General features: G+C 40.4%; 1 protein-coding gene across 1 annotated transcript in view; it reads right to left on the reverse strand.

The window, feature by feature from the left end:
- Positions 1-7,566: 7,566 nt before the first annotated feature.
- The window catches only part of PTPRT (protein tyrosine phosphatase receptor type T), a 733,605-nt gene continuing 722,724 nt past the window's right edge, over positions 7,567-18,447 (reverse strand). The window contains exons 29-33 of the mRNA XM_063145462.1: positions 16,245-16,376; positions 14,481-14,606; positions 12,279-12,442; positions 10,144-10,279; positions 7,567-8,249 (exon numbers count right to left, since the gene is read on the reverse strand). Coding sequence (XP_063001532.1) covers positions 8,196-8,249; positions 10,144-10,279; positions 12,279-12,442; positions 14,481-14,606; positions 16,245-16,376 — 612 coding nt within the window. The 3' untranslated portion in view covers positions 7,567-8,195. The remainder of the gene's footprint in view (positions 8,250-10,143; positions 10,280-12,278; positions 12,443-14,480; positions 14,607-16,244; positions 16,377-18,447) is intronic.

Here is an 18,447-nt window from a genome sequence, read left to right on the forward strand (position 1 = left end):
AGCCAGTGTTGTTTTGGTTAGCCAAGACATGGGCTGGAATTTATGAGACAGACACCTTTGTGAGAAAAGAAAGAACAAATGATCTCGTTTGAAAAGGGCAATCTGGTTGCTCACAAGGCAGAGAGATTTCAGAGATTTGTTTTTATCGTGTTTATGTTGGGCCAGCCGCTCACCACAGCTACCGTCTTTTTCTCTTATAACAGATGAGCTACTTTTAAAAATAGTCTCTAGCTGTTATGTCTGTAAAGAACTCCTCAAGAAAGTAAGCCAGTCATAAGGTGATGAGATTTTCACATTGACTGTACTCAAAATCTAGAACAACACATCTTGGTTTGTGTGTTAAATTCATCTCCTCGGTGAGGTGTTACACCCCCTATCACCAACCGCATTGTGACAGAAATGTAGATGTTAACATTAGCAGTTCTGTTCTTGACAAAAGAAAGGTGAATGAGAATAATGGTGTTACTTAATTAGTTCCAAGGCATCCTCCTCCTGAAAGTGTGTGGCATTTGGGTGATTTCTTCATTAAAAATAATAGTAATTCTTAATCAGCATACACACAGAATACTGGCATGTTTTGAATAGATCTCCCACTATACAAGATTTGATGTTTCATTTCCACAGGTCTCATTTATCTGGTAGGTGGAGGCTGGGGAATGTGCAGCACTTCTCAAGCTTAAAAAAATATTTAAGAATACAGGATTAATATTTTTTTTTCAAAGGCACTGCTGAGTGGAGTTTGTAGCCTTGAAGTGAGCGGCTAAAGCATGGCGCTATGAGAGGTGAAGTATGTGGCAAGTAAATTAGGGGGGAACATTCCCTCTTGAGCATTCCAGATGTATCTTAAGCTAAATCTCTCTTGTCTGTGAAATTGGCTATAGAATGATGTTGTGCATTTACCAAGTACACAAGTGCATAGAGACGTCATCTACACCATGGGTGGGCCAGTTGCAGCCTTCAAGATGGTTAAGCCTACAGTTCCCATCATCCCTCACCATTGGCTATGTTGGCTAGGGCTGATGGGAGTTGTGGGTCAAAGTATCTGGAGAACAACAACTTGCCCGCCCAAATATATACTCTGAGGGTTTGAATTCTCTTTAGACGCAGATAGTGGTGCAGCCACTGTAACATTCAGTCCAGATTGTGCAAAAGCTTCAGCTTCACTTTGGATGAACTGGTGTGTGCTCCTGCTCTCTGTCTCTCTCTTAGACATGCACACAACTAGGATAGTGTTGCAGTGGGATAGTCCTCATTCAGAAATGCAATTGCTGGATTCAAACAAACATTTTCCCCCACATACAAGTTATTCCTTTTAACCTCACCAGTGTAATGGATCCAGCATGTAATAGAATCCACTTTCCTCCCAATTTTAGAAACCCAAATGTATTACAGTTTGTCCACGGCTATTCTTTTTTTGGGCTTCACTGAGGGCCTGATTAGTTAGTCTTGGTGCTATATAAATAAATAATAATAATAATAATAATAATAATAATAATAATTCTCTTCTAAGAGTTAAATATAAGTGGTCTGTCTTGTATGGCAGCTGAATAAAAAAATGATGTACGTAATGCATGTTGCATTATTTTGAAAGTGTTGTGTATAATAAAAATCATAGGACAGAGTGCTTGCCTATTGAACATTACCCATTAAAACTTGCTTAAAGCCTACAAAAAGCTGTTTTTGGGGGGTGGATATGGCCCTTTGACAACAAGCTTGCACATTTTTGTTCCTAAAATACAAACTAAAGAGAGCTTTGACTAAGGTCCGCTGATATACACTTGTCAAAGAATCAAACTATCTATATGTAAATAAAAGTAATAACAATGATATTAATGAACCATCACTCAACACTGTTGCATTACTACTGATTTCTGGGTTTCAAGGAATATATCAAGGAAAGCCCTTTGGCTTTTTAATGCACAGTCAATGGTCAGCAGAATGAGTCATCCATGTACAATCTCATATCACAGGCATTTTGTCTTGTTCAGTGAATCACTACACATTTCTGCCCATACACACAAATTGTGTGGGTGTGTCTGTTCCAAATTAACTGTCCACAAAGAGCCCTTTTGGAAGTTTCAATTTCATATCAATGTCTTCTACTACCTTCCAAATCTGATTACAGAATCAAAATAAGATCCCTCACCCAATTTTGCCACCTGAATGCTACAGCTGAGCAAATATACATTTGACCTCACAGATTTGCTTTGTATTCATTGTTCTTAATGTGAATGCAACACAAATGGCAAATATAGTCTGACCATAAGTGACAGGTGAATTAAACAGGTACAACATGGCACTACAACCTCTCCTGTTCCACTTTCAAAATGATCTTCAGATCTATTGTCTGTCTCCAGCTTTGCTGAGTGAATCTGATGATGCTGTTTTATCACCTGCTAATTACTGCACTGTTATGAGATCTGTTCAGGCATTTACCTGAACGCATGAGGGCTTAAAGTGGGTAGAACGATGGGACCATGCGTGTTTGTCCCTCCCCACATCTATTGGTTTACTGGTCCCACCTCTCGCAATACAGACCTTGCTGTGTGGAATCCTCAAGGTCTGAAAGGGAGTTCTACTTGCATTCACTTGAACATGAGTAGAACTGTCCACAAGATTGGGAACCCTGATAAAAATGGTTCGGAGATCACAAGTAGAATTCCCTTTCAGACATGCATCAAGCCCTGAACTGAGGGGCTGGGCCCCCCATACCATGAGAAGTTGAGGGCAGGGCCAGCATGTCTGATCCAAACACTCTACTCACTTTAAGCTCTCACGTGTTCAAGCCCATCCCGGAACAGGAATTCAATATTGTTATGATTAATCTGTTTTATGTTACTGGATTTATTTGAAGTTTATTTTGTTAGATTTTAAATATGTGTATAAACCATCCTGAGATGTGAGAGAGGTGGGATGAAATAATTCTAAATTAACAATAAATAAATCTTGCAGGAGCAATGCAGCAAGGCTTATGACAAAATATGTTTGCTAATAATTATGTGGTTCTTTACTCCTGAAAACTACTCTTCTTACTCTCACATATAGCATTTGGAGCAAAGGATCCAATCTTCCAAAGATGTTGCAATCTCATTTCTGATACATCACTTCTTCTTAATGACTGATTCCCCTCTATTTCCCTCTCACCTTCTCTTTAATGCTCCATATGGAATCTGTGTAGATTTCCATCCAGATGTTTTTAGTTGGCTAGTGGTGCTGATTTGGTGAAGCATGGCCCCTCCACCTTCATAACACTCAGCCAATGTGGATCCTCCTGCCACTCACACACACACACTGGTGTGCCTGGTAGATTGAGGCATCACAGGGTCAGCATTGGTAGATCAGTTAACCCAGGAACATGACATGGAAATCACACACAACATAACGCTGCTTCCAACTTCTGGCTCAAGGCCAAACTGAGATCACAGGAAGCTCCTATGTGTACATGTCCTTAGCTCACCCTTATGGCTTCCTTTCTTCTGCCAACCTTCTCTCTCTTCTTATTAAAACAAACTTTTAACCTCTATGTTAGATTTCACCTACCATCTCTTTCTGAGTCATTGATTTGGTTATCTGATCATTTGATTTATCTGATCATAACACTGCCATCGCTGTAGGAGTATTGCCATTCATTATGCTCCTGTCTTTGTAATAAGAACATGTCCACCATATTCAAACAACAGAGTAGCTTGTTTGTTTTTGAGATTAATAAATGCTCCTATGGACATTTCTCATTCGGGAACTGTGACATGCAGTGGATGTATAGGATATACCACTGCAAAAGGCAGGGTCGTTTTCCCTACAGATATGTGGGGATTGCACCATCCATTTTGGTCTCACAATCGTTCCCATTTCAGGAATGATGAAACTAACCCAGGTTGACACCCTTTGGCATGTAGGTTCCAAAAATCACATGCACATTATTCCAAGCACATCCATCCCCAAAGTAAGCAGCAGTGGATGCACCCCAATAATGACAAAATATGTTTGCTAATATGTTTGCTGTGATATCTGAAACATGTAAAGGATGCTATCTCAAGCAGATATCAAGCCTGCTTGATGCTCAGTGGCCTTTATTTTGAAGAATTTCATGAGAACTCAATTCCTAGCTTTGGATGCTACAATTACTACAGCTTCTTCTGAGTTATTTACTTGCACGTTTAAAGCATAGATTGTTTCACTCGGATTTAATGATTTTATCCTCCCAGTGAACTTGTAAAAATATGTCTTGGAAAGCAAAAGGGGTTACTAATTAAAGGTGCCTTCTAAATTAAGCTGTCTTACAGATAGCACCGTTTTACCCTTTTATTTTATTTTTAAAGAAATTAACACTGTATTTCAAATCCCAAAAATCAATGAGTCTAAAGCTTGAGTGCTTGGTTATTAATGAAATGACCAGAGAGTAGGATACAAGTAGGGACTTGTATGAAATATTTCTGTTAAAAGTAATAGCTTCTCCACCTGTCCTGCAATGAAAATGAGCAAGCCAAGCCAAGCACCAATGGATAAGCCAGGTATTCAAGTGTTTTTTAGGCAGATATTCAGGGCCAACCTAGATGCTACAAGAGATCCATGAACGGATCTCCATCTCTTTAAATGTTTACAAATAATAGCCACCAGTATACTATCCTGGCAATGAAAAGGGAGATTTAACCTTTCCCCCCTCCATGACAGTTTCCTGCAAGGCTGTGACTAAGGATGCATAAGAAATTCATTTCAATTTGCTTTGGATGAGAATTTTACCCAGTTCGTAAGTCCTGACCGAAGACGGACTCAGATGCAATCCGAGCTTGCAATGCAATTCGCAGATCATTTGAAAAATGTGAATAAAAATGCGTACTTTTGAAAAATGCACAGAAATACGCTTTAATTAAAAATGTGCACGGTTGATGCATACTTTTTTGAAAAACTGCATGAAAATATGCATGGATTTTCATGCAAAAAGGGGGAGGACCAAAGCTCGCAATCTGGTACAGACTCGAATCAGAATGAACTTCAAGATAGAATTCAGAGAACTTTGGCGAACTTGCATTTTACTAATTCACTCATCTCTAGGTGCCCATATATATATTTCGTAATGGCATATAGCAGCTTCAAGATGGAGTTTTTCATCAGGAAAATGGTGCAGGAAAACTCACACACTGTGGTCCCAGTCCCTCTGTCCACCTGCTCCATCTGCAGCTACTATTTGTAAATGTTTTTTTTAAAAAAACAAAAACAAAAACAAAAAACAGATACAGTCACACATCTCTGTTGACATGCCTACTTTGGATTATAAGAATCAGAAAACAATGGCTGCTCTGGTCTGTGGCAGAAATTGGCTGGAATTTTAAAGCTTAGCCAAGAAGCACCATTTTTCTACAGCACACAAAACTCTTTCCCCATTCCATTGTTAGTTGCTTTTGTGTATGTGGTTTTTTAAGCCTTGCATTCACTAGCTGAACTTTCTCTCTGTATTTCTGTCAACCTGCATCTTTTGTGATTTCTGTTTTGTTGAGTATTTTATTAATCAAATGTACCTGACCAAATACTCATTACTCATCTATTTTCCCTCTTTATTCTAGTTGTGATGTTTCTGCTGAAGTCTTTAATAATATTAAAAACAATCCCTTCTGCCCAACCAGTGATAGGAGTTTTCTATGGGGAAATTAAAGCGGGGAGTGGTTTTTATTTTATTTTATTTTGGTCTGGGGTTCAGTAGCCCAAATCGTTGCCATTTGTGTATGTTCCACCATGGAATAGCTACCTGATTTGCCTTGCTTCTTTGTCAGAGATGCCTATCTTCCTCCTTTTTGGAATGGGTTAAAAAACCATTTTAGAACCAAGTAAGGTCTAAGGGATCCTCCTGTTGCAGATCAGCATCCTGAGCAGGTAGCAGTTTATTACATCTGGGGTAGGAGAGCAGTAACTATATGTGAACACTATTGCACATTTAAGCCCATTGCAGATTACTTGTATGCCATGAGTAACAATGATTCAGATCTATATTATACTATTAGAGAGATTTTTGTGCTTTCAAATGCAGAATGTGATGTACAATGACATCAATTGCATATGTAATAATGATGCAGATTTGCATTGCAAAAGCTGCATATCCACTTCTGTAAGTAAGTGTCCCAAATGTATAATGCAAGCATTTGGAAAGGACAGGTTTTGCATATCTGTAGTGGTTACCAGCTACCTGACATATGATGAGCACACAGGGGTGAAGCATTCTACAATTAAGAGTACCTTCCCACTAATTATAGTGCCACATTTGGGCCATCGCATTTTGTGCAATGATTCCTTTCATCTGGGATGATTGTGCTGCTCCATGAACCCAAGCTTGCAAGGATTGGGCAGAATCCGAGTGAGATAAGATTTTCTTTCTTTCTACAACTTTGGAAAGAAATTTGATGGCTAATTAAAGATGGCTAGACATATAAAAATACTGAATAGCTATAATACCTACATCATTTCAGCAGTCCTTATGGTCCACATGAAACTGAAACTGGCCATTTTGTATTACCCAATTTACACATGGCCCTACAGCTTCAAAATATAATTGTTGACCTGAGGCAACAAGGCAGAATTGTCTGGTGTTCATTAAAAAAAATTGCTTCTTCAGATTTCACAAAAAAAATCTGCAGAATATAACTTTGACTCTTCCCCCCAATACACCAGCATTTATGCTCTTCATATGTGCTTCCCAAATTTTACCAGAATTCTCTCCTTTTGAAAGGCAAAGCAGCTCTTATTTTGGAGGTGAAGGGTATAGAACTGTTGGCATATTTCTTCTGCCTTTTACAAAACTGAAAAAGCAAAGTGTTGTTGTTTTTTGTTTTGTTATGAGGCATAACCCACATTTTATCATGAACCAATTAAGAACTGCTTTGTTCAGTGTTGTCAGATAACACAGATGTTAAGACTAAAAGTCAAATTTTATTTTAGGTAAACTTCCTTATTCTGTGTCATGACAACTCCAAGGAATATTCACACCCCTCCACTCTCATAGTCAGATATGACAGCTCTGTCATCATGGCCCTTGTTTGGGGTATTTTGACTGACAAGTCTAACCTGTAAAGGTAAACCTGTCTATACCAAACTCAGAATGAATATATATGTTACATTTTTCATAAAAATGCCATTCAGCAGAAGGTGTAACTGCTATCATCCATTTTTATAAGAGCAGTCATTACAGTCAATGCCTCCTATTATATTAGTTAATTAAGCCTTTACTGAGCTTGCCAGCTTGACCATCCCCTACCACATGAGAGAATTTGTCCCTAGGAAAACACTGTATAGATGGTGGCAACAACCTCCAAGATGAGTATACTGTAATACACCCAGCAGGTATATATTAAGACCATCCCTCCATTTCAACCTGTTTTAAAGAGACACTGCACACAAACAAATATTTATGGTAAAATTAAATCAACTTCAGAACAAACCAAAGAACACTAATAGTTTGAAGCATCGAGGTAATTTTAGGGTGCCCTCAATTTAGGTGGCTAGAAGGTGTGATTTTACAGAACCGTTTCAACAGTGCTTAATATAAATCATTAAGATGTAACCAACCCATGCAGAACATTGGAAATCTAGTAGCACTGTGTAACAACCAAGGCAGCAAATTAGCCAGAAGCTTCTTGATCCCATGGCCTGCTTCAAAGACAATGGGAGCAGACAGAAAAATTACAGCTTCGTGACGGTGGCCTTTTCATTTGAAAAAGTGATCACAAAGGCTTACTGTGCTGAAAGCCTTAATGTGTGTCTGCTGAAGCTTTCCTCCCTTGCCAAATGGCTGATAGATGAAATTAAAAACATAAAGTGAAGATTTGTGGGGAAACAGAATGAGGAGCTGAAAGACGATGAATTATCCCCAGTATTTTCTCCCCATTGGTGTCAAGGAGGAACAAAAATACACATCCAAAATGGCAGAGAAAAGCAGTCAGAAGGGATTAGAAGGCAGAGTCTTCCAGCCTGCCTCCTGCTTTCCCATTTTGTACAGTAGGTTGTTTAAAAAGTGAGAGATGTTCCTGAAAGCAGACGGCAGCAGATCTCTCCTTCTTCCAATGGCACTGAGATCTGACCTGGGGGCTCTCTCAAGGGTGAAGAGCTTTACGCTCTTCACCCCATGACTCCTTTGAAGTAAGGGGGGGAACCAGTGTTCTTCAAACATCAAGGCTTTTGGAATTCAGCAGGCTCCCTGCCCTCAGGGGCTAAAATGAACTCAAGTATTCCAGGGCAACCTCATATACAAATTTATATTGTTCCTAGAAGAGAAGAAAAAATACAAAAGGGAGAGAAACAGCACAATGAGAAAAACAGGCAATGCTTAAGGGACTCATTCTCCTGCTTTACTTTGGCATGGATGTTTATACATGCAGGGATTCAAAAGGGCAGTATCCAATGCTGCTGCTGTACTCCCACTGTTTCCGTTGCACCCATGCGACCCACTGCCAACAGAATAGGAAGCCAGTACTTGCTAAAGCAACCAGAGAAACACTAGGTTCTGAAATGGGATGTCAGTAGAGCTCCTTCTGCCAGCTCAACTGATCTACCTGGTTCTGGAAACAAGCATTTCACTTGTGTCCATTTGTTTCAGGATACACTAGCTTCCTGTTGTGCTAGCGATGGGAAGTGTAGGATACTGCCCAGCATTTGCACTCAGTACTCTGCATGATCATTGGATGGTACCTATTCCCTTTAATCAAGTTATACTGCACTGTTGCTCACACTAGAGAATATGAGCATCCCTGGCTTCCAGGGGAAGGGTCTATGTGTATGAACTGAATGGCTTTAGCTTATGGCACAAATATGTATGGCTTGTAATTTACTGGGAGGTGGTTATGTGTATGCATGTAAGAAACACGACACTCTTAAAATACCTTGCTAATGATCCTATTCCTATTGAAATTAATGGGGGCAGTCATACTTCATGGCTAAGTGAAGCCATGTGAAATCTTTATCTTCGACGTCCAGAATGAAATGTGCCCAAAATATATGCCAACTCCCATTCATTTCTATCAGTTATGTCTCTATCAGTGCAGTCCTATTCATGCTACTCAGAAGTAGGTTCCAATGGCAACCTCTATGTTGGCCTTCAGATGTCTAAGACCTCAGCTAGACCTACAGGTCTAGCGCGACGAGGGGTGAGGATCTCGCGATATTGTCATCGCGAGATCTCCCTCGCTGTTTACATGTGGCGTGCTATGATCTTGGAGGGAGAGGACGTCATGCACACCATTTTGGTGGTTTTTTTAGAAAACAGAAGCAGTGCATGAGCGCTCGTGTGCTAAAAGGTAGGTTTTTTTAAAAATAATAATAATCATCATTTCCCCGCTCACCCCACCCCCGATCGGTGCAGAGCTCCTGAGGAGCTCTGAGCCCCGTGCGCAGTTAACAGCTCCTCGCGAGTAACCACAAGGAGCCGAGACAAACCGCGATGCCCAACCACACGTTCCACAGTCTCACGATAATCCTGAGACCGCAGAAAAAGCGGGCTGAAAGGGTAGGGCAATATCCTGGGGAAAAGGAGGGATCATCCCTCTCTGCTCCCGGGATCCCCTGTGCGTCATGTGAATGCACAGGGACGATCTCGGGGATCGCCCCGGGACATCGCCCCATCTAGCTATGGCCTAATGCACACACACACACACACACACACACACACACTATCTTCCTTGGAAAAGTAGCACACAGCACAATAACATCTCTGTACAGAGGAGACAATGCAGTTGCGTGAAGGGCCAATACTGAAGGACATATGTAGAAATCAGAATATTTGTGACCTATGTTTTATTGACTATATGACTGCTGTAATACAGCAGATGTGCTTATTTTGCTTGATATCTAAAAAAGAAGTGTGATGATGATCTCCTACAAATAGGATTTCTTTATTTGTTATTACTTTGTATAAATAAAATTGTATTTTTAAATAAACACAGCAGGATTTTGTAGAGACAGCTGCTGTCTACTGTCATCTTTTTCATAATTCAGCAAAGTCCAAAATGGATGTTTAGGAGGGAAGGAAGAGCATGCCAAATTAGTAATCATGCATATTTCACTCCCAGGCGTAGAAGGATCCAAAGTGAAGCATAGAATTTAATTTAAACTGGCTCACAGCAAAAGCATCTCTGTACCCCTGTCCTATCTTGCTCTACTTACCAGTGTTTCCACCATGTTGGATTTGTTGTTCCGTAAGGTTTTCACTATGTGGAACACATCAATGATGTTTTGCTGCTGGATCATTTCACACACACTGCATATGGCGCAGAAGGTGCCGCTGCGGCCACCACCATTCCTAGGCATAGAAGGAAGAGATGGTTTATACATGAGGCAAATTTATATACATGCTACATTTCAAGCAGCATGTTTACAAGCTGGATCTACCCACCATTCAATTTCCGTCAAGACCCTGGAGTGACGCTACATGAGCGGGTATTGTGGGAAAATAAAGACACAGTTGCCCAGCACCAAATAGGGCCTCCAAGACCGATCAGTGGATGAGGGAACAAACCCCTTCTAATCTGGAAGTGCCCCAAATTCGATGATGTTTCTAGCTCTACGGTTCTATAATGTGGTGTTTGGATCAGTAGAATGTGTGTGTGTGTGTGTGTGTGTATGTGTATACACACACACACATTTAGAAACACTGGGCATGGTGTTCCATCAAAGCAGCAAACACTGCTAAGTCCATCAAGATGCATTTAGTCGGTAATTCTTCCTAGCTTTTCAGTTGTGCTGCTATTATTATTATTATTATTATTATTATTATTATTATTATTATTATTATTATTATTCCCTGCCTTTTCCCCCAGTACTGGGACTCAAGGCGGTTTACAAGATTAAAACATGTACAATTAAAACATATAAATATAAATTTACAAAAGTAAAATAGAATTAAACCTGCAGTAAAATTAAAAACATGTTGTTGTTATTGTTGTTGTTGTTGTTGTTATTATTATTAAAAAACAGTAACAGATTTTTTAAAAGGGGGAGAATTCAATACATTAACACAGTTCCAGAGTGCCTGGCTGCGACAATGGACTGGATGAGGGCTAATAAACTGAAACTCAATCCAGACAAGACTGAGATGCTGTTAGTAGTTGATTCCGCCGACAGGATGGGGGGTGTTCTACCAATTCTGCATGGGATTGCACTCACCCTGAAGGAGCAGGTTCATAGCTTGGGGGTTCTTTTAGATCCATCATTGTCTCTTGAGGCTCAGGTGACCTCGGTGGCACGGAATGCCTTTTACAAACTCTGGTTGGTGGCCCAGCTACGCCCCTATCTGGACAGGGATAACCTGGCTTCAGTTGTCCATGCTCTGGTAACCTCCAAGTTAGATTACTGCAATGCACTCTACGTAGGGCTGCCTTTGAAGATAGTTTGGAGGCTGCAGCTCGTGCAAAATGCAGCGGCCAGATTGATCTCGGGAACCAGAAGTTTCGACCATATAACACCTGCTCTGATCCACTTGCACTGGCTGCCTGTATGTTTCCGAGCCCAATTCAAGGTGCTGGTTTTGACCTATAAAAGCCTTACATGGCTTGGGACCACAAAACCTGACAGAATGCCTCTCCCAACGTGAATATACCCGGTCACTACGTTCAACATCTAAGGTCCTCCTCCGGGTGCCTACTCTGAGAGAGGCTTGGAGTGTGGCAACGAGGGACACGGCCTTTTCGGTGGTGGCCCCCAGACTGTGGAACAATCTCCCTGACAAGGCTCGCCTGGTGCCAACATTGCTATCTTTCCAGTGCCAGGTTAAGACTTTCCTCTTTGCTCAGGCATATGGCGGCACATCTTAATCACCCACATGCTTAGATTTTTAACAGTTTCTTAATGCTTTATGTGTGTATGTTCTGTGTTTTAGAATTTTAAATTTTGTATACTCATTTTTATCTTAATTTTATAATTTCTGTAAACTGCCCAGAGAGCCCTGGCTATGGGGGCAGTATATAAGTGCAATAAATAAAATAAAATAAATAAATAAAAATAGTTCCAAAAGCCTGCTGGAACAAAAACGGGTTTTGCCTGCTTCCGAAAGTGTAGCATAGAGGGAGCCAGTCTAGCCTCCCTGAGAAAGGAGTTCCAGAGCCTTAGAGCAGCCACTGAGAAGGCCCTCTCCCACATACCCATCAGGCATGCCTGGGATGTTGGTGGGACTGAGAGAAAGGCCTCCCCAGAAGTTCTCAGAGCACAGGCAGGCTCATATGGGAGAATACAGTCTTTCAGATAACCTGGACCCGACCTGAACCAATATGTAGCACAGAACACAAAGGAGTAGAAGTACTTACAGGCAATGGACCACAGTGCGTCCATCTCGCCCATCATACTGCTCCTGCCACTTCTCCAGCCGTCTGACCACCTTCAAGAGAGAACGCTTGGAAGGAGGTATGTCTCTGTATGCTGGCCAGCCAATATACTGCAAGTGCTGTACGATACGGTAACCATCTTGGGGCTAAGGGAAAGTAATTACATACTGGTTGGACTGTGCAAAGGAAGTTTCCATGTACTCTGAGATGATCAAGTGTTGGAACCTATGGAACTCCTTCTCACTGCAGAAGAATTCCAAAGGCAGCTACAGTAACCTCAGTTCTTTTGTACTTGAGGAACATTTCTAGAAGTGTTTATTCCAGTTGGCACTTTAACAGAGAAAACACACAGACCACTAAATTATGCAATTATGTCAGAAGATTTGATGAAATAGTAGTTCACATTTCCTGCTTCAGGAAGACTAGTTATGCCATATCAAGGGAAGGGCCAGAAAATGAGATGGTCTCCAACTTAAAGGGGTTTGCTGGTACCTAACAGAATCTACAGGTTCTCTGCTGAAGTCATGAACAAATATTTGGAGAAACCCAATTCTTGGAATTGGAAGCTGTACAATAGCATTTTTCTTTTTGTGGTCCACTACACTTTCCTTTTTAACCATCAATAGAAAGTTGGTGCCTAATCTGTGGGATAAACTGCTCTAAAGGAGTGGTGAACATCAAGGTTATCTTTGGCAATGGCACTGCAGGATTCTCTGAGATCATTAGTCAGAGAATCTTAGTTTGAAGGCTCAATAACACCAATATGGAATAAGTTAAAGGGACCATTATTGGTCATGTCTGTGGTTAGAGGCATTATTTATCTTGAATGGGGCACATCTAAAGACAAAAGTATAGAGACAGGTGAGTTATGGGGGGACTTCAATTTCTTATAGATGGGAAATGGCAGAAATTTTAGCAGAGGAGAGTGTTGAGTCCTGGAATGGACTCTGTTTTTATTTTTTCCTTTATTTCTGTAATGTCCTGCAAATCCTGGAAGGAGTGAGGAGTGAGGAGTGAGGAGTCAGCAGAAGACAATCACTTAAAGGTCAATTTTGCAGGTGGACAGTTATTGAATTATTGGACTATTGCATAGTGTCATTTTTCTATGATTGCCAATTAGTGGTTGCATCATTTGTACAGAGCTGTCTATAAAAGAGAGTGTTTTTGAACCATTGTTAATCTCTTCTCATCACCACTCTCATCGTTGTGATCCTTGATGTAAGCTGTATTTCTGTGACCATGTGTGAGTATTAATTTGTACATTGTTTTGCCATAACTAAACTATATCTGTCAGTAAAGGATTTATTTTTATAACCACAAAGAATCCTTGCCTTATACTATTGGCCTTTGCTGTGTCCTGACCAAGAGCTGTTGTATACTCTGCTATTCACTAGTACTGTCTGTAACTTACAGCATGTTTAAGTACAGTGATTACCTGACAGAGAGCACTAGTCCTTCTTAGACGTTTTGTTTTCCCCATTAACCATCACTTTCATTCATCTAATTAGGATTCTTTAGAGTAGGCATGGGCAACCTGGCACCCTCCAGATGTTTTGGACTACAACTCCCATTATCTCTCTGACCCTTGGCTATTTGTGCTGGTGCTTATAGGAGGTGTAGTGCAAAACATCTGATGGACACCAGGTTGCATATTCATTCTCTAGAACCTTACGGCCTTTATTTGTGTAATATTGATTCTCTTTGGTTCTGTGTAATCCATTTTGTCTTAGACAATGAATTTAATGATTCCAACAGTATTTTCCTCCAAAGTGAAAGGAGAACCTCTTGAGATTATATAGTACAGCTGCAGATAACCTCAAGTAGGCCCTTTGTAGTGATTATCTTGCAGTGTTAAATTGACTTGGATCCTTTCCCTGACCCTCTGTGTGGCAGAGGCTGGGCTCATCTCAGCCATTCTGCCCAGTTCCCTGCTGCAGCATCTGCCCAGCTTAAATCAAGGGCAAACAGGGAAAAGGCAGAGTATCTTGGAAAGGTGTAGACTCCAGGGAAAAAGGACAGGAGACATAATTGGATATATCCCAGTTACAGAGATACAAGATATATGCCAAGGTACAGTGTCTGGGGTTTTAAGAGAACCCACGCTGTGAGCAGAGCAAGCAAGCAATTGAGAAAGAGAAGAGATCAAACCACAAAGTGTAGAGAGAAAGCTGGACATCTTTTTACCCTTGCCATGTTGCAGATCCGGAATATCCTATTGATTATATCTTCATCTATATCAGCAGAAACAAATTCCACTTGGATTGGCCCATAACAACAGGATGTTTTCTCTGGCCAGTACTGCATACAGAGCTGGTCATAGAGAAAAGGAATCAAATTACAAATCAAAGGAAGGAAGGAAGGGGGAAATGCAAGATACCAGCTTTTACACATGAAAACCCAAAGTATCCAGTGATAAGTCATATTATGGAAAGCTTGAGCTTGATTGATCAATAATATAAAAACATGGGTAAATGATGGGTGGGGGGAGAAAGGATATCAATGATCAAGGATATCGAGGTAGAGTGATGTCAATTACTTTTGGGGGGCTGAATCTAAGAACAGTCAGGTGAGCTTACTATTACACATGGGGGAGCAAAATGTTTCTCTTTCCTTCTATCCTTCTTTGTTTTTGTTTTTACTTCATTGTCACTTGCTATCAGCAGCAGCAAGTACCGATGTTATCTCTGCATTCAACAGAACAACCAGGGGTTTGGCAAGAGCATCATCCAGACCTGCCAGAAAATCCTCTAGAGTCCTCTGGAATCCCTCAGAATCTATAAGACTACAGGAATGGACCATTTTCATAGGACCTTGCTATGAGGTTAAACCTCGGGAGGAAGTGATCCAACTGTGACAATGGAATAGATGTGAAATTTACCACCATTCTCCTGCCCCAAAAAGCAAATTGAGAGCATATCCTTCTATATTTATTTATTTACAGTATTTATATACTACTCCCTATTAAAAATTTCAGAGCAGTGTACAAGATAAAATAAAATAAAAACAGAATAAAACTCTTTAAAATAGATTTTAAAAGATGCAAAATGTACAGTATGTGTTGTTGGGCCAATGACATGTTGAGACAGCCTTGTTACTATCATGGCAGTCATAAAGTCATGTGGGGCTACCCATGTGTGTGGTTCGGGAGCTGCGGCTAGTGCAGAACACAGCAGCTATGGTGCTCACAGGGACACCTAACTCTGATGATATAAAACCCATTTCAAAAGAACTGCACTGGCTGCCTGTTAGCTACCGAGCCACGTACAAGGTTATGCTGTCATCCTACAAAGCCCTAAACAACTTGGGACCAGCATACCTAGCAGACTTCCTTCCCTTATATACACCCAGACGCCAACTACAATTTTCAGAGGAGGTCCTGCTGGCCATTCCAAAATGAACAAAATGCCATCATGAAGAACTTCAGCGGTGGGTCTTCTCTGTGATGGGACCCACCCTCTGGAGAACCCTCCCTTGTGCAGTTTGGGAGGTGGAAAACTTAAAAACTTTTAAACACCTCCTGAAAACACACCTTTTTCCATAGGCTTTCCCTGGACCTTAACTTAATTGGTTCTATATTGCCTTTTTTAAACTTTTAATATTTAAAATTTATCTGACAATTTTGTATTTTACGGTTTTAATTGTGCACTCCCCAGAGAGCCTCAGCTAATGGGCAGTACTAAAATGTAATGAATAAATAAATAAATGAGTCCTGTGCCACCAGATGCGGCAGTCTTGGTCAACCATGAATACTACGATAATTAGGGAAGAGCCCTCGACTGTCAGGGAAGGCCAATCTTGCACCTTGAGATCACAAGAAAAATAAATACTTTCAGGAATATATTTTATAGGAATCAGCTTGAATCTATTCCATTTCCATTTGGCCAGACTATTTAGCTTTGCTGCAAATGCCTCATTTGCATATACCTGTAAGCTCAAAGATCTACCTACTTGTGCGGCATCCATTTCATTCAGCATCACGATAGAGGAACAGTTGTAATCAAACACCAGCCTCCAGAAATCTGCTACAGTGTTGGGTAACGGATGCTGGGTGACTATAAAGGCAGCAGGTTGTTTGTGGCTCTGACAAAGAGAGGGAGAAAAAAGGATTAAAGTTAGTGGGAAAAATCAATCATCATTAATTTAGAAGAATATTAAACCCGTGAGGCTGTGGGTAGGCAAATGGATCCATGTAACCAGATTATACAAATCACACCTCATACTCCTTGTTATCATTGCACATTGAATGAATGAAGCCGTTTGTAATGGGATCCCAATGAAAGCATTTCATTAGAGAACAAAGACTGAGCTATGAATTATGTATGAATTATGAATTATGCATGTGTTGGGCTCAGCAAAATAATAATAATAATAATTAGAAGAAATGGATGAAAGTGACAACTGGAAGCAGGACTTTCCTTATCCTAAAGATAACAAAACCAGAGCAGCTGGGATTCAAAGAGATGCTTAAGCTTACACAGTGAGCTTGTGCTAGCCAACATTCCTGAACAGGAATTATTTACTTTTTGTTTTAATAGTAACTGAAGCTGCTTTTGGAACTCCCCTTAGTTACAAAAGCAGTGTGTGATGTGAAGAAGCCTACTATTAAAGAAATGTTCATGGTTCTTTGAATCCTGAAAAATGCTTATGCATATCCTCTTCTCTCTTAGGTCTTTTTAATTTATTATGCAAGCAAAACCAAGTTAGCCAATCCTGTCTCTCTGACAAGTATCCCTATATGTTTATTAGCATCAGTTTGTTGCATTCTCACTATACATGTTTAGGTGTAAAAAGTAATATGCAAAGCGTCTCTCTCTCTCTCTCTCTCTCTCTCTCTCATTTTTCATACATTGCATAGATGCCAAGTGAACACAAGTGGAATCATATGGCCCCAAACTATGCATGTTCATTTGAAAACAGGAACAGAGTTCCAAAAAATAGGCCTCATTCAGAAGACGCCTTAAACCACAGCTTTAACCACAGTGGTTAAGCCAGAAAGCCAGGCCATGTTCAGAAGACACCTTAAACCATGGCTCTAACTACGGTGGTTAAGCCAGAAAGCCTTATTCACTGTGGTTAAAGCCATGGTTTAAGGTGGCCTCAGAACACAGCCCAGTTATCTGGCTTAACCACCATAGGGCCAGTCAATTGTAGAAATGTAGGGCTCTATCCACATGATCAGTTCTAAATTTGGAATTTGCACGCAAGAGGGCAAGAAGTAGATAGGAACAGTGTGGCTCATTCCTATTCTCTTCAGAGTGATGTGTGCAAATTTCCTTTGATTTCAATATTGTATATAGATAATTCAGCTTTTCTTGATGTAGAATTTGGCCTACCTTGCACAAAACGTTTATTTACAGTACCGTACTCTATCCTAGTCATCTGTTGTTATTCCATGGACAGTCGTCACCACCCACCTGTCAAATGTGCCATTTCTAAAGGCTTCTGACACCAAGGAAAAACTACATTAGAGAGAAAGAAACCTTTTCCCAAATTACATGGAGAAAGCCATACACACATTCAGTTGTACACACTTTATTCTCACCATCAAATGAACACTCCTTAGAAACTTGAAAGTCTATATTCACAGCAATATGGGCTCAAAGCTCTTATATGAGGAAGATGAACTCCATTTTACATTAGCTATGTTTGCACATAACACTACACCATATTTTCAAGTTAACATGTGCAAGCCTTGGGCTCATGTGCTCCCTCTTCCCGTCTTCTCCAGTGCAGCCACAAGGAAATCGGAAGAATTTGTTTTTGTGTTCAACTAACTGTGGTTACTTGTTATGTCTGAACAGGGAACTGTGGTCAGTGTTAACTATAGTTTAGCAAACAAGCAAGGATCATTAGCCATGGTTTGAAGCTGGCTTATTTCCCTTAACTATAGTTAACACTAGCTACAGTTTGTCCAAGTTTGGACATAACAAATTAAGAGTCATTAGCTGAGAATGCAAGTAACGCTTCTGATTACTTCCATTTTTAGCTAACAACTCTTAACTTGTTATGTCCAAACGTGGACAAACTGTAGCTAGTGTTAACTATAGTTAAGGGAAATGAGACAGCTGCATCAGAGGAGGGGAAGGAAAGGGAGGAATGCACAAGCCCAAGGCACAGGCAAGCATCACTAAACGTTGGTTTAAATCTTATG

Source organism: Elgaria multicarinata, chromosome 1 (assembly GCF_023053635.1).
Source record: "Elgaria multicarinata webbii isolate HBS135686 ecotype San Diego chromosome 1, rElgMul1.1.pri, whole genome shotgun sequence".
Lineage (NCBI taxonomy): Eukaryota > Metazoa > Chordata > Lepidosauria > Squamata > Anguidae > Elgaria > Elgaria multicarinata.